The 23,550-nt window shown below is 41.5% G+C and overlaps 1 protein-coding gene across 3 annotated transcripts in view; it reads right to left on the bottom strand.

Annotated features, from left to right (window-relative positions):
* The window catches only part of LARGE1 (LARGE xylosyl- and glucuronyltransferase 1), a 410,766-nt gene that overhangs the window by 33,831 nt on the left and 353,385 nt on the right, over positions 1 to 23,550 (bottom strand). For all 3 annotated transcript variants that reach the window (XM_056517630.1, XM_056517631.1, XM_056517632.1), the window contains 2 exons: positions 15,512 to 15,624; positions 13,079 to 13,204 (listed from right to left, as the gene is read on the bottom strand). In XM_056517630.1, the coding sequence (XP_056373605.1) occupies positions 13,079 to 13,204; positions 15,512 to 15,624 (239 nt within the window). The remainder of the gene's footprint in view (positions 1 to 13,078; positions 13,205 to 15,511; positions 15,625 to 23,550) is intronic.

A 23,550-nucleotide genomic window follows, 5' to 3' on the forward strand; every position in this document is an offset into this window, starting at 1 on the left:
AGGATGGTATATTATGTGAGTACTGTATGACAGTATTATGGGCACACAGTATAGTACTGTTTTTAGCAGTGTAGGGTAGTATACTTTAGTATGATGGCATTATATGAGCCCTGCGGGAAACTGTTATTTAGCACTGTATGGCGGTATATTACAGTATGGCAGTATTATGTTAGCATTGTATGGCAGCATTGGGTGAGCACTGCATAACAGTATTATGTGAGAGTTGTATAGTACGTTGTATAGTACGGTCATTTAACAATGTAGGGTGCACCCTACACTGCTAAAGAACAGTACTATAATGTGTGCCAATAATACTGTCATACAGTACTTACCTATTGTCGCCATACAGGGCTCACATAATATACCATCCTACAGTTCTGAATTACAGTACCGTACAATAATTACATAAAACTGCCATACAGTGTTAACATACTATTGCCTCTAACTTGGTACTTTTATTCAACAGTATAAGGTGGTATATTATTGTATGGTGGTGTTGTTTAATCACTGAATGGCAGCATTATATAGGCACCATATAGCAGTAGTATATAAGTATAGTGTGGCACTGTAATTTAGCAATAGATGGTGGTATATTTTAGTATGACCATATTATGTTATCAGTGTGATGCCCTATTAGATAAGCATTATATGGCAGTATTATGTAAGTACTGTATGGCACTTTATTTAGCAATGTAGGGTTGTATATTATAGTAATGCGCTATTGTTTGATCGCTGAATGGCAGCATTATATAGGCACCATATAGCAGTATCATATAAGTATATTGTGGCACTGTAATTTAGCAATAGATGGTGGTCTATTTTAGTATGACCACATTATGTGATCACTATAAAGCCATTTTAGATAAGCATTATAAGGCAGTATTATGTAAGTACTGTATGGCACACTATTTAGCAATGTAGGGTGGTATATTATAGTATGGCGCTACTGTTTGATCGCTGAATGGCAGCATTAGATAGGTACTATATGGCAGTATTATGTAAGTACTGTATGGCAATTTATTTAGCAATGTAGGGTGGTATATTACAGTATGGCGCTATTATGTAAGCATTGCGTGATACTGTTAGTCACTAATGTAGAGTGGTATATTACAGTATGGCGGTATTATGTAAGCATTGCGTGATACTGTTAGTCACTAATGTAGAGTGGTATATAACAGTATGGCGGTATTATGTAAGCATTGTGTGATACTGTTAGTCACTAATGTAGGGTGGTATTATGGCGGTATTATGTAAGCATTATGTGATACTGTTAGTCACTAATGTAGGGTGGTATATTACAGTATGGCGGTATTATGTAAGTATTATGTGAAACTGTTAGTCACTAATGTAGGGTGGTATATTACAGTATGGCGGTATTATGTAAGCATTATGTGGTACTGTTAGTCAGTAATGTAGGCTGGTATATTACAGTATGGCGGTATTATGTAAGCATTATGTGATACTGTTAGTCACTAATGTAGAGTGGTATATTACATTATGGCGGTATTATGTAAGCATTGAGTGGTACTGTTAGTCACTAATGTAGGGTGGTATATCATAGTATGGCGGTATTGTTTGATCACTGAATGGCAGCATTAATAGGCACTACATAGCGATATTATGTAGGCATTGCGTGGTACTGTTATGTAGCAATGTAGAGTGGTATATCACAGTATGGCGGTATGCTGGGAACATTACACTTAATTTCCTTCCAATAATGCCAAACCTTTTCCTTACGGTTCATTTTCCTTACAGCGATCCCCTATTTTGGTACAAAAAGTGACCGACATTGCCCAGTAGGTGGCAGGAGAGCGCTCCGAAAACGCAGCAAAGCCTCCAGAGGCGAAAAAAAAAAAAAAAATTCCGCTAACCTTCAAATCTCCCTCATTTATCTGTAAGTCACCATTATACAGAGCTGTCAACCTCAAGCCGCAAGACTGAAATCAGAGATTTGGGGTGTTTGACCAAGAAAATTAAAGTCGTTTAACCTCTTGGTGGCCGGGAGAGACGTGGATTGTGACGGTGTGGCGCGGGGGGCCCCGGCGGACGTGTATTGATGAGGGGTAATTAGCGCCGGCTGACAGCTGGTCAAATGTTTTGCCGGAAAAATGAATGTGCCCATCGCTTGGGGAATTTCATAAAACATTTTAGCTTTATCTGGAAAACGGAATAAATTGTGCCGACATATGCAGCAAATGAAATAATACCGCAGTCCTGACGTCTGCGTCCACAGGGGTCACTGTGCAGCTCCTGGGCCCAAATGCAATATATGTACCAGCCCCCCCGCACCGGTCTTCTTATGCCTTTGGGTCCCCTCCTGCTCTGGAGCCCAAATGTGACCGCTACCCCTGTGCCCCCGTCCTGCATCAAGACAGCGTATGGTGGGGTACTGTTGCTATAGGTGCACATCATTCTGTCATGTGACAGCGTCACATGACAGAATGATGTGCACCTATAGCAACAGTACCCCAAATACGATGACATTATTTGGATGCTGCACACTCGTGCACTACATGGCGGTATTTTGCAGGGTCTATCTGCAGCATTATAAATGGTAATATTAGGTTAGATATGTTGGTACTAACTTGAAACTATATGGCTGGATTATATTGGCTGCATATGGCAGAATCATCTTGGAACTATATGGTTATTATGGGACTATATAAGGTGGTGCTATCTTGGCACTATATGGCAGTATTATTACGGCTCTCAAAGGGGTATTCCAGGAAAAAATACTTCATTTATTTTATTTTATTTTTTTATATCAACTGGCTCCAGAAAGTTAAACAGCTTTGTAAATTATTTTTATAAAAAAATCTTAATCCTTCCAATAGTTATCATCTGCAGAAGTTGAGTTGTTCTTTTCTGTCTGGAAACAGTGCTCTCTGCTGACATCTCTGCTTGTCTAGGGAACTGCACAGAGTAGAAGAGGTTTGCTATGGGGATTCGCTTCTACTCTGGACAGTTCCCGAGACAGGTGTCATCAGAGAGCACTTAGACAGAAAAGAACAACTCAACTTCAACAGCTCATAAGTACTGAAAGGATTAAGATTTTTTAATAGAAGTCATTTACAAATCTGTTTAACTTTCTGGAGCCAGTTGACATATGAAAGTTTTTTTCCTGGATAACCCCTTTAAGTACAGTATACTATCTCACCTGTCTATGGCTATATTATGTGGGCTACATATTGCATTATAGATGGCTGGATATGGGGGCATTATTTATTTGTATGGCTGTATTATGTGGGCAGTGTATAACAGTATTATTTTTAAACTATATAGTAAGATTATATTGGTTGTATATGGTGATATTGTCTTGGTAGTATAGGATTGTATTATGTGAGCTATATATGGTAGTTTTAGCCTGACATGATATTACAGTATTATTTAGGCTATGGTGGTATTATTGTGGCACTGTATGGCTGTATTATGTGGGTAGAACATTACTATATTATCTTGCCACTATATGGCTATATTGTGTAGTCTGTATATGGCAGTAGTATGTTGTCACTATATGGCTATATTGTGTAGTCTGTATATGGCAGTAGTATGTTGTCACTATATGGCTGTATTGTGTAGTCTGTATATGGCAGTAGTATGTTGTCACTATATGGCTATATTGTGTAGTCTGTATATGATAGTATTATCTTATCACTATATGGCTATATTGTGTAGTCTGTACATGGCAGTATTATCTTGTCACTATATGGCTGTATTGTGTAGTCTGTATATGACAGTATTATCTTGTCACTATATGGCTGTATTGTGTAGTCTGTATATTATAGTATTATCTTGTCACTATATGGCTGTATTGTGTAGTCTGTATATGACAGTATTATCTTGTCACTATATGGCTATATTGTGTAGTCTGTATATCACAGTATTATCTTGTCACTATATGGCTATATTGTGTAGTCTGTATATGACAGTATTATCTTGTCACTATATGGCTATGTTGTGTAGTCTGTATATGACAGTATTATCTTGGCACAATATGGCTGTATTGTGTGGGCTGTATATGTCAGTATCATCTGGACATCATTGTGGGATTATATAGGGTGTGTATGGTGGTATTATCTTGGCAGTATATGAGGGTATTAAATGGGCAGTGTATAACAGTATTATCCTGGGTCTGTATAGAGTGGCAATATCACGTCAGTATGTAGCTGTACTATGTAGACTGTACATATGGCAGTATTATCTTGACACTTTGGAATTATTTGTTTATGGCGGTATTATGTTGGCATGTATTATATATTTTATAAATATAGCATTATATGGTGGAATTATGTAAGTTGTATGTGGCGGTATTATATTACCTGTAGTACTGTCATTGCACTTTATGTGGGCTGAAATATCCAGAACTTGAGCTGTTGCCCATGACCTATAACCTGCCCTGTGTGCACATCATTGCGCCGCTCTATAAATAGCCGGTGATAACAAAGATGGCGGTAACATTGCAGACGGTTATGCCATCTTTGAAGGCTCAGAAGTGACAGATCCTGCGGTGACTTTGTAGACACCCGCTCTGCATGCTGCGGCCCCGAGGATCGCTCTGCGGGTAACGTCTGTGCGCACAGCTGGCGGTACGTCCGTTTTCTTCTGGTTTCTCTTGTCGGTTATATTCAAAGACAATTCAGTCTGTTTGTTATGGTAAAATGCGTCGGCCGCATTAGACAAAAAGTCTAATAATCTGTAAATCATATTTGTAAAATTGGAGAATTTAGAATGCAGCTTTGGGTGTGACCGGAGAATCAAAATGTTCCTGCTCATCTACATTCAGTTTGGCGCTGCTGGTTACTCCAGGTTGTGTGCTTGTTTTTCCCGTATCCTACACACTAACCATCACTAGTCCTACAGCACCATCTGTTTCATTCCAGCACAGCTGTATCTATAGGTTTCATTACTGTAACTAAGTCATGTGATCACCAGCCTGACCCACAGGAAACAAGAGGAAGTCGTCAGTGCTGGGTCAGCTGACTTCCAGTGAGATCCCTCCTGCTGGTTCTTAGACCCCTCCTCTCCCAGCTCTATCTGTATACTGCTGCTATCGCTATAAGAACAGGATATATAGTAGTTATACACCTCCCCTCCAGCTCCATCTGTAAACTGCTGCTATCTATATAGGATCAGGATATATAGAAGTTATGCACCTCCCCTCCAGCTCTATCTGTATACTGCTGCTGCTATTTCTATGGAACCAGGATATATAGTAGTTATACACCTCTCCTTCCAGCTCTATCTGTATACTGCTGCTATCTCTATGGGATCAGGATATATAGTAGTTATACACCTCCCCTCCAGCTCTCTGTATACTGCTGCTATCTCTATGGGAACAGGATATATAGTAGTTATACACCTCCCCTCCATCTCTATCTGTATAATGCTGCTATCTCTATGGGATCAGTATATATAGTAGTTATACACCTTCCCTCCCGCTCTATCTGTATACTGCTGCTATATCTATGGGATCTGGATATACAGCTGAAGGCTGTCCGGGCATGCTGGGAGTTGTAGTTCTACAACAGCTGGATGCACCCTGCTTGGGAAACACTGATCTGGAGTGCAAAATACTGAATGCAGCTTTGGGGGTGGTTGGAGCATAAAACATGATGGAATCCTGCAGCGTCAATATATTTTATTAAATAAAATAAAACATTTAATTGTAATATATATTCCTATATATTTAATAATTTTAAGAATTATATATAAAAAAAATGTTTTTATATCTTTATATGTGTATAAATAAATAAATATATTTGAAGATATATATATATTTATTTTTTCCACGGTGCGTATATGTCAGGAGTCCCCGGAAGCGCTTCCACAGCTGGTATATTGGAGATGTTTTTGTTTTTCGGGGATTTGTTCGGCGCTCGTTTCTTGTAATTACTTTAAGCTCTAAGGCAGAAATGAGCGAAAGCAATTAAATCTCTTTCCCAACACGCGGTAAGATTCGGGGAGGCTGAAGTGACATTTCACCGTCCCCACGTGAGGCCAAGGTCACATTGTACGGGGGAAATGAACCCGCAAATCAGGATTTAGGGTTAATTACCTGTGTAATGGGCGCCGAGTACTGTGCCAATATTTTTTTTTTTTGCATCACTTGCCGTTGTGACAAAATCGGTGCCAAAAAAGTTGTAGCAAGACTTGGATACAAGACGTAGTAACCAATCAGGTCTCAACCAATGGGTTCGGCCAAATGAGGTGTCAGAGCTTTCCCCATGGGAGTGCTTTAGGGGCATAATGATGGCTCCAGTCCTGCCCTAGACCACCCTGGACAATTAATCTCCCACAAGACCACAAGGGATATTAGGTCTGACCTACACTAGACCACCAGGGATATGAGAGCTTAAAGTGTACCTGTTGTCAATAAAAACTTTTTATATAATGTAGATAATACCATTATATGCTGTCCCTACAGCTATTGTCTGTGTGTCTCTATAATGAGTCCAAATACAGGAAGTGAGGGCGGGACAAGCAGGGATCTGTGCAGACTTCTTGCTTGTCAATCATCCTGATGTATGAGTCAGGACCATGTTATAGAGCCTCAGTGCACACAGTCCTGCTTGTCCACACTGCTCAGAGCCCTGCTTCTCCTCAGTGCACACTGTCCTGCTTGTCCTCACTGCTCAGAGCCCTGCTTCTCCTCAGTGCACACTGTCCTGCTTGTCCACACTGCTCAGAGCCCTGCTTCTCCTCAGTGCACACTGTCCTGCTTGTCCTCACTGCTCAGAGCCCTGCTTCTCCTCATTGCACACTGTCCTGCTTGTCCTCACTGCTCAGAGCCCTGCTTCTCCTCAGTGCACACTGTCCTGCTTGTCCTCACTGCTCAGAGCCCTGCTTCTCCTAGGTGCACACTGTCCTGCTTGTCCTCACTGCTCAGAGCCCTGCTTCTCCTCAGTGCACACTGTCCTGCTTGTCCTCACTGCTCAGAGCCCTGCTTCTCCTCAGTGCACACTGTCCTGCTTGTCCTCACTGCTCAGAGCCCTGCTTCTCCTCAGTGCACACTGTCCTGCTTGTCCTCACTGCTCAGAGCCCTGCTTCTCGTCAGTGCACACTGTCCTGCTTTTCCTCACTGCTCAGAGCCCTGCTTCTCCTCAGTGCACACTGTTCTGCTTGTCCTCACTGCTCAGAGCCCTGCTTCTCCTCAGCGCACACTGTCCTGCTTGTCCTCACTGCTCAGAGCCCTGCTTCTCCTCAGTGCACACTGTCCTGCTTGTCCTCACTGCTCAGAGCCCTGCTTCTCCTCAGTGCACACTGCCCTGCTTGTCCTCACTGCTCAGAGCCCTGCTTCTCCTCAGTGCACACTGTCCTGCTTGTCCACACTGCTCAGAGCCCTGCTTCTCCTCAGTGCACACTGTCCTGCTTGTCCTCACTGCTCAGAGCCCTGCTTCTCCTCAGTGCACACTGTCCTGCTTGTCCTCATGCTCAGAGCCCTGCTTCCCCTCAGTGCACACTGTCCTGCTTGTCCACACTGCTCAGAGCCCTGCTTCTCCTCAGTGCACACTGTCCTGCTTGTCCACACTGCTCAGAGCCCTGCTTCTCCTCAGTGCACACTGTCCTGCTTGTCCACACTGCTCAGAGCCCTGCTTCTCCTCAGTGCACACTGTCCTGCTTGTCCTCAGTGCTCAGAGCCCTGCTTCTCCTCAGTGCACACTGTCCTGCTTGTCCTCACTGCTCAGAGCCCTGCTTCTCCTCAGTGCACACTGTCCTGCTTGTCCTCACTGCTCAGAGCCCTGCTTCTCCTCAGTGCACACTGTCCTGCTTGTCCACACTGCTCAGAGCCCTGCTTCTCCTCAGTGCACACTGTCCTTCTTGTCCTCACTGCTCAGAGCCCTGCTTCTCCTCAGTGCACACTGTCCTGCTTGTCCTCACTGCTCAGAGCCCTGCTTCTCCTCAGTGCACACTGTCCTGCTTGTCCACACTGCTCAGAGCCCTGCTTCTCCTCATTGCACACTGTCCTGCTTGTCCTCACTGCTCAGAGCCCTGCTTCTCCTCAGTGCACACTGTCCTGCTTGTCCTCACTGCTCAGAGCCCTGCTTCTCCTAGGTGCACACTGTCCTGCTTGTCCTCACTGCTCAGAGCCCTGCTTCTCCTCAGTGCACACTGTCCTGCTTGTCCTCACTGCTCAGAGCCCTGCTTCTCCTCAGTGCCCACTGTCCTGCTTGTCCTCACTGCTCAGAGCCCTGCTTCTCCTCAGTGCACACTGTCCTGCTTGTCCTCACTGCTCAGAGCCCTGCTTCTCGTCAGTGCACACTGTCCTGCTTGTCCTCACTGCTCAGAGCCCTGCTTCTCCTCAGTGCACACTGTCCTGCTTGTCCTCACTGCTCAGAGCCCTGCTTCTCCTCAGTGCACACTGTCCTGCTTGTCCTCATGCTCAGAGCCCTGCTTCCCCTCAGTGCACACTGTCCTGCTTGTCCACACTGCTCAGAGCCCTGCTTCTCCTCAGTGCACACTGTCCTGCTTGTCCACACTGCTCAGAGCCCTGCTTCTCCTCAGTGCACACTGTCCTGCTTGTCCTGCTTGTCCTCAGTGCTCAGAGCCCTGCTTCTCCTCAGTGCACACTGTCCTGATTGTCCTCACTGCTCAGTGCCCTGCTTCTCCTCAGTGCACACTGTCCTGCTTGTCCTCAGTGCTCAGAGCCCTGCTTCTCCTCAGTGCACACTGTCCTGCTTGTCCTCACTGCTCAGTGCCCTGCTTCTCCTCAGTGCACACTGTCCTGCAGGTCCTCATGCTCAGAGCCCTGCTTCTCCTCAGTACACACTGTCCTGCTTTTTCCTACTGCACAGAGCCCCGCTTGTTCACCCGCACTTCCTGTATTTGGACTCCTCATAAAAACACACAGACAATTGCTGTAGGGACAAAAATATACACATTTTTTAACCAATGTATATCACAAATATACATATAATGGTGTTATCTACATTATATAAAAAGATTTTGTTGATGACAGGTACACTTTAACACATGACACTAATGCAACGCAGAAAATACTGATAACCCTTCACCCCCCCCCATACCATAAGGAACATTAACCCTATCTCACCAGGGATATTAATCCCATGCCAAAAGGATACCAGCCCTCCCTTCCACCAGGGATAATAACCTCCAGCCTTTTCCTCCCATACCACCAGGAATATCAACTCTAAACCACCAGGGATATTAACCCCCCCCCCCCCCCCCCCCATACCACCAGGGATATTAACCACATACCACCAGTTATATTAAGCCCCCCATACCACCAGGGATATTAACCACATACCACCAGCTATATTAAACCCCCCCCCCCAATACCACCAGGGATATTAACCCCATACCTTCAGTAACGTTGACCCCATACTTCTAGGAATATTACGTTCAAAATTACAGGGCTATTATCTCCATACCTCCAGGGATATTTACCCCATACTACCAGGGATATTTACCCCATACCACCAGGGATATTTACCCCATACCACCAAGGATATTTACCCCATACCACCAGGGATATTTACCCCATACCACCAGGGATATTTACCCATACCTCCAGGGATATTTACCCCATACCACCAGGGATATTTACCCCATATCACCAGGGATACTTACCCCATACCACCAGGGATACCAACCTCTCCTCCCATACAACCAGGGATATAAACCCCATACCACCGAGGTATTACCTGAATAGCACTGCATATATTAAGCACATAATACCTGAAAAGTCCACTCCATACCACTGTGGATATAATATATTAACCCCTTAACATTTCCAGACCACCAAGGACTGGACCAGCTTTCGCTCCCCACCACCTATGTAAAAACAATGCTGTAAAACCTGTAGAAAGTTCTCAGAGTGAGTATAATAGCGGCATTACTTCTGGGACTCTCTCTGCGTCTGCTCGTACGTATGAGACCTGATCCAGATAAAACCTTGTTCCATCTTCGCTATTATATCCCAATATCTCTCTGTCCTATTTCTGAAGCGGTGAATGTGGAACAGCTTGTTCTTCCCTTCATTAATTTCGCCGGAGTCTTTCATTATGTCGCTTATTAATTACATAATATCCTTTATTATCTGATAAAGTGAGGAGCGAAGTTTCTTCAGGTGTAATAAGCCTGCGCGGTAATGGGGAGAGGTGTCATGTAACATGGCGGGCGCCGGCGTCCGCTCGCTGAGCACCAATAAAGACGCTTGTAATTGGCACTTGGCTCCGCTTTAATTCTTTATTCTCCGGCAAAATGTGTAAATAACGAGCGTAAATGGCTTCTAAAGCCCGAAAACAAGTTGTCTTACATAAAAGGCTATTAATAACATGACAGAGATCCGCGGCTCACAGAGAACTTCACATATTCAACATTGTAGTCACATTCTTTACTTTAACTATTTACCCACCTAATATCTAAATCACATCTATCTATCTCATATCTATCTATCTCATATCTATCTCATATCTATCTATCTATCTCATATCTATTTCATATCTATCTCATATCTATCTATCTCATATCTATCTATCTATCTCATATCTATCTCATATCTATCTATCTCATATCTATCTATCTATCTCATATCTATCTATCTCATATCTATCTCATATCTATCTATCTCATATCTATCTCATATCTATCTATCTATCTATCTCATATCTATCTCATATCTATCTCATATCTATCTATCTATCTCATATCTATCTATCTCATATCTATCTATCTATCTATCTATCTCATATCTATCTCATATCTATCTCATATCTATCTCATATCTATCTCATATCTATCTCATATCTATCTATCTATCTCATATCTATCTCATATCTATCTCATATCTATCTCATATCTATCTATCTATCTCATATCTATCTATCTATCTATCTCATATCTATCTATCTCATATCTATCTATCTATCTATCTATCTATCTCTCATCTATCTATCTATCCCATATCTATCTATCTCATATCTATCTATCTATCTATCTATCTATCTCATATCTATCTATCTATCTATCTCATATCTATCTATCTATCTATCTATCTATCTCTCTCATATCTATCTCATGTCTATCTATCTATCTAACTCATATCTATCTCTCTCTCATATCTATCTATCTATCTATCTCATATCTATCTATCTCATATCTATCTCTCTCATATCTATCTCTCTCATATCTATCTATCTATCTATCTCTCTCTCTCATATCTATCTATCTCATATCTATCTCTCTCATATCTATCTATCATATCTATCTATCTATCTCTCTCATATCTATCTATCTCTCTCATATCTATCTATCTATCTCATATCTATCTATCTATCTATCTCATATCTATCTATCTCATATCTATCTATCTATCTATCTAACTCATATCTATCTCTCTCATATCTATCTCTCTCATATCTATCTATCTATCTATCTATCTATCTATCTATCTATCTCATATCTATCTCTCTCATATCTATCTCTCTCATATCTATCTATCTATCTATCTCATATCTATCTCTCTCATATCTATCTATCTCATATCTATCTATCTATCTCATATCTATATATCTCATATCTATATATCTCATATCTATCTATCTATCTCATATCTATCTATCTCATATCTATCTATTTCATATCTATCTATCCCATATCTATCTATTTATCTATCTATCTCATATTTATCTATCTATCTCATATCTATCTCTCTCTCATATATATTTATCAACCATCCCCTGTTCCTGCACTTCCAATTGACCTCTAATGCCCTTCACATTGGAGGTATACTTTTGGATTTGTATAATGTTCTGGGATCTCAATACTATGAGGTCAAACTACCTACAATCATGACACCAGATACTCACCTTCTCCTGCCCCTTCATTTCCACTGACCTCTGCTTCCCATAATATTGTATGTATATTTTGGGGGTTTTATAATAGCTTGGGGTCTCAATATAAGGAGGCCATACTACCTCTTTACAACCATGAGACCAGACAGATACTCACCTTCCCCTGTTCCTGCACTTTCCACTGATCTGTAGTGCCAACAACTTTGGATGTATATTTTAGGGTTTGTATAATGGTCCGGGGATCTGGATACTATAAGGTCAAACTACCCCTTATTACAGCTGTTATACTAGACCTTCAGATACTCACCTACCCCTTTTCCTGCACTTCCTACTGATCTCTGGTGCCAACAACATTGGAGGTATACTTTTGGGTTTGTATAATAGTCAGGGGTCTAAATACTAGGAGGCCTTCACATCCATGAGACCAGACAAACACTCACCTCCCCCTGTTCCTGCACTTTCCACTGATCTGTAGTGCCAACAACTTTGGATGTATATTTTAGGGTTTGTATAATGGTCCGGGGATCTGGATACTAGGAGGCCAAAGTATCCCTTCACATCCATGAGACCAGACAAATACTCACCTCCCCCTGTTCCTGCACACTGATATCTGGTGCCAACAACATCCTGACGCGGTAGAACCCAGGAGAAGAGGGATAGTGAAGAACAGTGAGAGGTAAGTACATGGAGGAACCCAGCTAACTCTTCTAGGACAACCCCCTTCCTTTCTGAGAGTCTCCTTGATGTCTTAGCAGAGACGGCGACTGTGATATACGGCTATAGAGTAATCCTCAGCTTAAAGGGGTACTCCATTGCTAGATATCTTATCTCGTATCCAAAGGTTAGAGGATAATATGTCTGATGTCGGGGGTCCGGCCGCTGGGACCCCCCACGATCTCCGTGCAGTCATAAGCCATCAGAAGCTGTGGTCGTGAGGTCATGCCACGCCCCCTTGTGATGTCATACCACGCCCCCCTCATTCATGTCTAGAATGCCAGGTGTATGCACGGAGATCACGGGGGGTCCAATGGCCGGACCCCTGCGATCAGACATCTTATCCCCTATCCTTTGCATAGGGGATATGATGTCTAGCAACGGAGTACCCCTTTAACACTTGGAGGACCCCTGCGGTTCATATCAACCGAAACGTAATGATTATCGAAGCTCAGGTCATATGAGCAGCGGGGGTCCGGATGTTGGCACTTTACACTCTGCTGTACACACATGAAGAGCAAAACGCCTTTCCCGCCACTGCCACGCCTCACCTTCAGATCCGAGACGTCCCGGTAGCACTGCTCGGAGCGGGTGTGATCCGAAAGCTGCACGTTCCAAAAACAGGGGAGCTGGTGTACCAAAAACGGGTTCTGCTTGATGACAGCATTGAAGATGTCCTGAGGGGGGGAGACAAGAAAAGAACACTCAGGGGTTAAGCATAGTCTCTATAGGAGCAGTATTATAGTAGTTATATTCTTGTATATAGGAGCAGTATTATAGTAGTTATATTCTTGTATATAGGAGCAGTATTATAGTAGTTATATTCTTGTATATAGGAGCAGTATTATAGTAGTTATATTCTTGTATATAGGAGCAGTATTATAGCAGTTATATTCTTGTATATAGGAGCAGTATTATAGTAGTTATATTCTTGTATATAGGAGCAGTATTATAGTAGTTATATTCCTTTATAAAGGAGCAGTATTATAGTAGTTATATTAATGTATATGGGAGCAGTATTATAGTAGTTATATTCCTGTATATAGGGGGCAGTATTATAGTAGTTATATTCTTGTATATAGGAGCAGTATTATAGTAGTTATATTCTTGTATATAGGAGCAGTATTATAGTAGTTATATTCCTGTATATATGAGCAGTATTATAGTAGTTATATTCTTGTATATAGGAGCAGTATTATAGTAGTTATATTCTTGTATATAGGAGCAGTATTATAGTTGTTATATTCTTGTATATAGGAGCAGTATTATAGTAGTTATATTCTTGTATATAGGAGCAGTATAATAGTAGTTATATTCCTTTATAAAGGAGCAGTATTATAGTAGTTATATACTTGTATATAGGAGCAGTAATATAGCAGTTATATTCTTGTATATAGGAGCAGTATTATAGTAGTTATATTCTTGTATATAGGAGGCAGTATTATAGCAGTTAAATTCTTGTATATAGGAGCAGTATTATAGTAGTTATATTCTTGTATATAGGAGACAGTATTATAGTAGATACATTCTTGTATATAGGAGCAGTATTATAGTAGTTATATTCTTGTATATAGGAGCTGTATCATAGTAGTTATATTCTTGTATATAGGGGCAGTATTATAGTAGTTATATTCTTGTATATAGGAACAGTATTACAGTAGTTATATTCTTATATATAGGAGCAGTATTATAGTAGTTATATTCTTGTATATAGGGGCAGTATTATAGTAGTTATATTCTTGTATATAGGAGCAGTATTATAGTAGTTATATTCTTGTATATAGGAGCAGTATTATAGTAGTTATATTCTTGTATATAGGAGCAGTATTATAGTAGTTATATTCCTTTATAAAGGAGCAGTATTATAGTAGTTATATTAATGTATATGGGAGCAGTATTATAGTAGTTATATTCCTGTATATAGGGGGCAGTATTATAGTAGTTTTATTCTTGTATATAGGAGCAGTATTATAGTAGTTATATTCTTGTATATAGGAGCATTATTATAGTAGTTATATTCCTGTATATATGAGCAGTATTATAGTAGTTATATTCTTGTATATAGGAGCAGTATTATAGTAGTTATATTCTTGTATATAGGAGCAGTATTATAGTAGTTATATTCTTGTATATAGGAGCAGTATTATAGTAGTTATATTCTTGTATATAGGAGCAGTATTATAGTAGTTATATTCCTTTATAAAGGAGCAGTATTATAGTAGTTATATTAATGTATATGGGAGCAGTATTATAGTAGTTATATTCCTGTATATAGGGGGCAGTATTATAGTAGTTATATTCTTGTATATAGGAGCAGTATTATAGTAGTTATATTCTTGTATATAGGAGCAGTATTATAGTAGTTATATTCCTGTATATATGAGCAGTATTATAGTAGTTATATTCTTGTATATAGGAGCAGCATTATATTAGTTATATTCTTGTATATAGGGGGCAGTATTATAGTAGTTATATTCTTGTATATAGGAACCGTATTATAGTAGTTATATTCTTGTATATAGGGGCGGCAGTATTATAGTAGTTATATTCTTGTATATAGGAGACAGTATTATAGTAGATATATTCTTGTATATAGGAGCAGTATTATAGTAGTTATATTCTTGTATATAGGAGACAGTATTATAGTAGTTATATTCTTGTATATAGGAGCAGCATTATATTAGTTATATTCTTGTATATAGGGGGCAGTATTATAGTAGTTATATTCTTCTGTTTCAGTGCGTCCTGACCAGACTGAATTCCGATATTACAATGCCAGGCATACGTGTCGTAATGTGTTCTGTACCCGATCCCCGCTTGTACTTCTGTATTTTGTCTGCATTAAATATTCATCCGCTCTTACTGCGTTATTATAAGTGAAAGAGACACACGGATCTTGTTTTCACAGCGAGGTATGAGGAGATGAGGCCAGACATGAATAGTACCGCCACCGAATATGTCACAGATATCATAGCTGCGCTCACTTGATCAGCCAAGGAGGTAGATAGCATGCTCATCAGTTCCCGTTCGGCCGTCAGTCGCCACATCTGCTCCCATTTCATCTTGCGCAACTTGTCCAGGAGCAGAAGTATCACCCCTGTGAGGAGAGAGAAAGCGTTACATGATTAATTATTACATCAATCCACCAACCTATTGAGAGCAGTGTTTCCCAATCAGAGTGCCTCCAGCTGTTGCATGGCTGTCCAGGCATGCTGGGAGTTGTAGTTTTGCAACAGCTGGAGGCACCCTGGTTAGGAAACACTGGTATAGAGCAATCAATTAACCAACATAGGAGCAGTATTATAGTAGTTATATTCTTGTATATAAGGGCAGTATTATAGTAGTTATATTCTTGTATATAGGAGCAGTATTATAGTAGTTATATTCTTGTATATAGGAGCAGTATTATAGTAGTTATATTCTTGTATATAGGAGCAGTATTATAGTAGTTATATTCTTGTATATAGGAGGCAGTATTATAGAAGTTATATTCTTGTATATAGGAGCAGAATTATAGTAGTTATATTCTTGTATATAGGAGCAGTATTATAGTAGTTATATTCTTGTATATAGGAGCAGTATTATAGTAGTTATATTCTTGTATATAGGAGCAGTATTATAGTAGTTATATTCTTGTATATAGGAGCAGTATTATAGTAGTTATATTCTTGTATACAGGAGCAGTATTATAGTAGTTATATTCTTGTATATAGGAGACAATATTATAGCAGTTATATTCTTGTATATATGAGGAGTATTATAGTAGTTATATTCTTGTATATAGGAGCAGCATTATAGTAGTTATATTCTTGTATATAGGAGCAGTATTATAGTAGTTAAATTCTTGTATATAGGAGCAGCATTATAGTAGTTATATAGTCCAACAAGATGAGTGGCACTATTGTGTGGTCTCCCTTAGTAACAGGTAAAGTTCTTAGCATACAAAGCGAGGCTGTGCAGGTGGACTGATAATCCAGGCTAGACCTGGAGGTGCAGGTAACGGTATAGTATTCAATATGAATCCAAAAAGCAAGTAAAGAAAGGAGTACCGCACTCACCCACTGTCAAAAGCCGTGAACGGGAGAGGTTTATTTCAGATCATAAGATCGGAATAACAGGTGCAGGACGTGGAGGAGGGAAAAAAAGCCACACACGACTAGTTTCACGCCGGACGGCGCTTTCTCTGGCTGGCTTGGCTACCAAGCCAGCCAGAGAAAGCGCCGTCCGGCGTGAAACTAGTCGTGTGTGGCTTTTTTTCCCTCCTCCACGTCCTGCACCTGTTATTCCGATCTTATGATCTGAAATAAACCTCTCCCGTTCCCGGCTTTTGACAGTGGGTGAGTGCGGTACTCCTTTCTTTACTTGCTTTTTGGATTCTTATAGTAGTTATATACTTGTATATAGGAGGCAGTATTATAGTAGTTATATTCTTGTATATAGGAGCAGTATTATAGTAGTTATATTCTTATATATAGGAGCAGTATTATAGTAGTTATATTCTTGTATATAGGAGCAGTATTATAGTAGTTATATTCTTGTATATAGGAGCAGTATTACAGTAATTATATTCTTGTATATAGGAGCAGTATTATAGTAGTTAGATTCTTGTATATAGGAGCAGTATTATAGTAGTTAGATTCTTGTATATAGGAGCAGTATTATAGTATTTATATTCTTGTATATAGGAGCAGTATTATAGTAGTTATTGTCACGATGCCGGCTGGCAGGTAGTGGATCCTCTGTGCCAGAGAGGGATAGCGAGGACCGCGCTAGTGGACCGGTTCTAAGCCACTACAGGTTTTCACCAGAGCCCGCCGCAAAGCGGGATGGTCTTGCTGCGGCGGTAGTGACCAGGTCGTATCCACTAGCAACGGCTCACCTCTCTGGCTGCTGAAGATGCTGAAGATAGGCGCGGTACAAGGGAGTAGGCAGAAGCAAGGTCGGACGTAGCAGAAGGTCGGGGGCAGGCGGCAAGATTCGTAGTCAGGGGCAACGGCAGGAGGTCAGGAACACGGACTAGGAACAGACAAGGGAACGCTTTCACTAGGCACAAGTGCAACAAGATCCGGCAAGGGAGTGCAGGGGAAGTGAGGTGATATAGGGAAGTGCACAGGTGAACACACTAATTGGAACCACTGCGCCAATCAGCGGCGCAGTGGCCCTTTAAATCGCAGAGACCCGGCGCGCGCGCGCCCTAGGGAGCGGGGCCGCGCGCGCCGGGACAGAACAGACGGAGAGCGAGTCAGGTAGGGGAGCCGGGGTGCGCATCGCGAGCGGGCGCTACCCGCATCGCGAATCGCATCCCGGCTGGCAGCGGAATCGCAGCGCCCCGGGTCAGAGGACGTGACCGGAGCGCTGCCGCGGGGAGAGTGAAGCGAGCGCTCCGGGGAGGAGCGGGGACCCGGAGCGCTCGGCGTAACAGTTATATTCTTGTATATAGGAGCAGTATTATAGTAGCTATATTCTTGTGTATAGGAGCAGTATTATAGTAGTTATATTCTTGTATATAGGAGCAGTATTATAGTAGATATATTCTTGTATATAGGAGCAGTATTATAGTAGTTATATTCTTGTATATAGGAGCAGTATTATAGTAGTTATATTCTTGTATATAGGAGCAGTATTATAGTAGTTATATTCTTGTATATAGAGGCAGTATTATAGTAGTTATATTCTTGTACATAGGAGACAGTATTATAGTAGTTATATTCTTGTATATAGGAGCAGTATTATAGTAGATATATTCTTGTATATAGGAGCAGTATTATAGTAGTTATATTCTTGTACATAGGAGACAGTATTATAGTACCATGGTTGGTGTTTGCCAACTTAGGTGCCTCTAGCTGATGCAAAACTATAACTCCCAGCATGCTCTGACAGCCAAAGTCGCCCTGTTTGGGAAACACTGATTTAGTAATTAACCATCTCATATAACTATCGTCTTCTCTCTTTTATCCCGCTCAGCAGCCGCTGAGAACCCCCCCCCCCCCCCCTCCACTTTCTTCTCTTTTCTGCACCACTTTGTACGCCTCAGCCGGTAAGTGGGCTCGGCACAGCTTGCGGTGAACTCCAGGAACCCCCCAACACCGTCAACATCTTTAGAAGAAAATGAAGAAAACTGTGAATGTTCTTTTTGGCTGAGAACAGAGCGAGAAACCTAATTCACACATTGCATAAGGTGCGGAGCCACAGAGTGACAGCTTTTACTTAACGTGTCTTCTTCCCAGAGCGCCGAGCGCCCACGGTCAAGCCGGCGCGTCTCGCTGACCGAGTGTCGCTCTACTTGGGAAGACTGGTGCTACATATACACTCTATGGGGGAGATTTATTATCTGCGGTGTTGTGGGGTTACATGGCGCACCCATTTTACTAAATTTTGACTTTATAATCAAGTTAAGTTTTTTGTTTTCATTTTGCACGTTGAATTGTACTTTGTAATGATATCTTGAGTAGTGAAGCAAAAAAAATTATAAAAATTTTGTGGAGGGAAATTGAAAAAGAAACAAAATTTTGTAACGTTTTGTTTTTATGCAATTCACAATTCAAGGAGTCTGTCGCACAGAGCGATTACGAGACGGTTCTTCTAAGATGTACGGAAACCTTCGACGATGAAGACGACCTCTGAGAAGGGTCAAGACGTACAATATTATTTCTGACGCCTGCAATTTCCAGAGTCAACTTACCGAATCTTCGTCGGCCAAACAATATTTTAAAGGGGTTATCCAGGAATTTTTTATATATATATCTATATCAACTGGCTCCAAAAAGTTACACAGATTTGTAAATGACTTCTATTAAAAAATCTTAATCCTTTCAGTACTTATGAGCTTCTGAAGTTGAGTTGTTCTTTTCTGTCTAAATCCTCTCTGATGACACGTGTCTCGGGAATCGCCCAATTTAGAAGCAAATCCCCATAGCAAACCTCTTCTAAACTGGGCGGTGCCCAAGACATGTGTCATCAGAGAGCACTTAGACAGAAAAGAACAACTCAACTTCAGAAGCTCATAAGTACTGAAAGGATTAAGATTTTTTTAATAGAAGTAATTTACAAATCTGTTTAACTTTCTGGAGCCAGTTGATATATAAAAAAAAGTTTTTTCTGGAGAACCCCTTTAAGGGAAAACTGATATATGTATATATTTTTTTTATTTTGTGAGTCAATATGATTAAAACAATAACCATGGTTATATGCTTTTCTATTATTGTATTACTTAATTAACAAAAAAAACAAAAAAAAGTTACACTTTTTTGACAAAATAAGTATAAATTATAAAATTTAACAAATAAATAAATATAAAATAGGTATAAAATTGTCCTATTCTGACCACTATAACTTCCCCCAAAAATTTTTGGGTATACGATGTGACCATAAATGAGCAAATCTGCCGTTTCTTTTTTTCTTTATGTTGATGCTGTTCGCTGTGTGTTCTGACAATTCCACACATGGTGATACCAACTATTTATCATTTTTAACTTTCATTTCAGTTTTTTTCTTCTTTAAAGGGAAAAGGTGGGTAATTAAAGGGGGTATTCCAGGCAAAAACTTTTTTTTATAAATCAACTGATGGACATATGTCTTTTTTCGACCGTACTAACTATTTAACTATGTAACTGGCTCCGGAAAGTTAAACAGATTTGTAAATTACTTCTATTAAAAAATCTTAATCCTTCCAATAGTTATTAGCTTCTGAAGTTTTCTGTCTAACTGCACAATGATGTCACATCCCGGGAGCTGTGCATGATGGGAGAATATCCCCATAGGAACTGCACAGCTCCCGGGACGTGAGTCATCAGAGAGCAGTTAGACAGAAAACAATAACTCAACTTCAGAAGCTAATAACTATTGGAAGGATTAAGATTTTTTAATTGAAGTAATTTACAAATCTGTTTAACTTTCCGGAGCCAGTTGATATATAAAAAAAAGTTTTTGCCTGGAATAGCCACTTAAATTTTTGTTTTATTTTATTTTTATTATTTTTTATTATTTATTGTACACTTACCATAGGGGACTAGTAAAAGCAATCATTTGATTGCTAATACTGTTCAGTACTATTTAATAACATAATAATGATCAGTACTATCGACGATCTTCTTGTACAGTCTGCCTTCTTGTAGGTCTTTGTTCACACAGCCAAATTTCCAAAATTTCATTGGCGCAGAGTCCCATTGTTTTCAATGGGATTCTGCTGCACCGTGCACAGAGCCGAATTTCCGCAGTGGAAACACCTGCCGCGGAAAATTCCGATTGCAGCCTCCACAGTAAGAATTGACATGTCAATTCCTTCTGCGGAATCCTCTCAAAAGTGCATTGCTGTCTATGGAGACGGCACACTTCCGAGTGGTCCTAGTGCCGGTACACTCTGTCGGTGCCAAATGTCTGCAGTATGTTTGCAACAGAAATTTTCCGGGCAGACATTCTGCCGTGTGAACACAGCCTAAGAGATCTGTCCATAGGAAAAATGACAGATGCCGTTGAGTTCGGATCGCACTGCGGGGGTCCGATGAGTTCAAATGGCAGCCTAAGGGCTGCCATTTGAACTCACCAGACCCCCGCAGTGTGATCCAAACTCACCGGCATCTGTCATTTTGCCCTTTAGATGCAGTGATCGGCATTGATCACGGCATTTAAAGGGCCAAATCCTTTGCCTCCAGAAGCACTGGAGAAACTTTTCAAATCAATACTCTCCTAAATTGTTCTACGCAATATGTGGTTGTGGGATCCAACATGTGGGTAGAACTATCAGGTGCCTCCGAGAGAGAGTCACTAAACATAGAAATAACACCGAAAATGCCTTTTTTATTACATAGTGCCTCAAGGCAACTGCACATTTTTTGTAGACCCTTTTATCACAGAAATTATTTATTTCTGCATTTACTAGCATAGTACGTAAATTGTGACATATCTATGGACCTTTTATCCCATGTTCTGGCTTTTTAATACACTTTTATACTTATATTTATGTTTACCCCTCCCCCCCCCTATAATTTTATATCATACACAGTTTCTCTGCCCTTTGTGACTAAGTATACACATACATATCTGTATACCATTTTTTGAATATTTACCTCCCAACGTATACAGTCTATACTAAGTGTACGAAACTGTACAGTGTCCTAATTACTAAGCACCAGCCTATACATTGGTAATACAGTAGCCCTATATAGGTCTAGGTATAGGTGGTGTATCGCCACACTGCGTTCCCATTGCCGCGGCTGTCAGCGCCGCTATGGTCCTCTTGCCCTGAGTGCACTGTTTACATCAGTACGATCCAGGTCCTATGTGATTGGCTGCCGCGCGGTCACGTGATAGCCACGCGTCCCTGGCAAGGGGGTGCCAGGACGCCACAGAACCCTCGGCTATTGTAGTATACAGACAGGTGAGCGCTTCCGGTCCTGCGCTCAGCTGAGTATTACGGACATGGAGGGGCAAGCTGTGTATAACTAGCTTGCCCCACTGACTGTGGAGCTAGTTAGTTTTAAAGGGGTACTCCGGCCCTAAGACATCTTATCCCCTATCCAAAGGATAGGGGGTAAGATGTCTAACCCTGGGGGTCCCGCCGCTGGAGAACCTTGCATTCGGCACCCACCTCTTTGAGCTGCACGCCGCGCTGCCAGCTCACAAACTGCAAGTACCGGCCACGGGGGCCGAAGTATCGTGACGTCATGACTCCGCCCCCCATGTGACATCACGCCACCTCCCATAGACTTGCATAGCGGGGGTCGGCAACTTGTGAGCTGGCAGATGCAAGATTGCGGGGGTCCCGCCACTGGGGATAGGGGATAAGATGTCTTAGGGCCGGAGTACCCCCTTTAATTTCCCCCGTTTTTATGGTGGTTTGCTCCTTTTCCTTTCCCCCCTTCCCTCCTCCTGTTAGTCTGCATGGTAACTGCTGGTTCAGCTAGGAGGTGAGCTGGAGTTCACCCTATCAGATGGGATGTTGGTTCCCGGGTTTTTTGTATCCCCTCCCACTGAGTTTATAGGCGCGGGGTGGGGCGGGGCGCCTATAAACTCAGTGGGAGGGGATACAAAAAACCCGGGAACCAACATCCCTTCTGATAGGGTGAACTCCAGCTCACCTCCTAGCCTCTCACTCTGCCTCATTGACCGGAGTTGTTGTCCCTCTTCCCCTTTTTTTATTGCTTTATTGTTTGGGTGTTTTTTAAGTCACTGCTGGCGGTAAGAAGATAGAAGAGGTTTCACCCTGAGGTAGACCGGTACACCGGAAGGTGTGGCAGTACAGAAGCCAATGGTGCCTTGTTTACGGTTATTTACTGTCATTTATTTATTTATAAATAAAGTTGTGACCTACCCTCACCCACATAAAAAAAGTTAATTTTCTTATGTCGTTATTTAATTACTTCATTTTGGGGAAAGGAGAACAGACATGGTACGGGGATAGGGGATAAGATGCCTGATGGGGACCCCCGTGATCTTGCACGCCGCACCCCTTTTAAAATCAGTCCCTGGAGCATGTTCGCTCCGGGGACTGATTACTGCCGATCACGGGGCCGGAGCGTTGTGACGTCAAGGCTCCGCCCCCTCCCATAGGCTTACATTGAGGGGGCGGAGCGTGACATCACACGGGGTGGAGCCTTGACGTCACAATGCTCCGGCCCCTTGATCGACAGTAATCAGACCCGGAGCGAACACGCTCCAGGGACTGATTTTAAAGGGGTGCGGCGTGCAAGATCACGAGGGTCCCCAGCGGCGGAACCCCTGCGATCAGGTATCTTATCCCATATCCTTTGGATAGGGGATAAAATGTCTAAGCGCCGGAGTACCCCTTTAACTTTTTTAATGCTGATATGTTATGATGTCACTAGCCACGCCCTATTTTTTTGTAATTTGGCGCCCTTTTTTCCTTTATTTATGGATGATTGTCAACTACCATGCATTCTGATCTGAGGAAGGGAGGGCTCCTCCCGAAACGCGTCATCTCCTGTTTTTTATTTTTATTTTTTATTTTCTTGCACGAATAAATGGTTCTGTTGAGAACCTTTGTACATCACCTGGTCCATTTGTA

The sequence above is a fragment of the Hyla sarda genome, chromosome 4 (assembly GCF_029499605.1).
Source record: "Hyla sarda isolate aHylSar1 chromosome 4, aHylSar1.hap1, whole genome shotgun sequence".
In the NCBI taxonomy this organism is placed as follows: Eukaryota; Metazoa; Chordata; class Amphibia; order Anura; family Hylidae; genus Hyla; species Hyla sarda.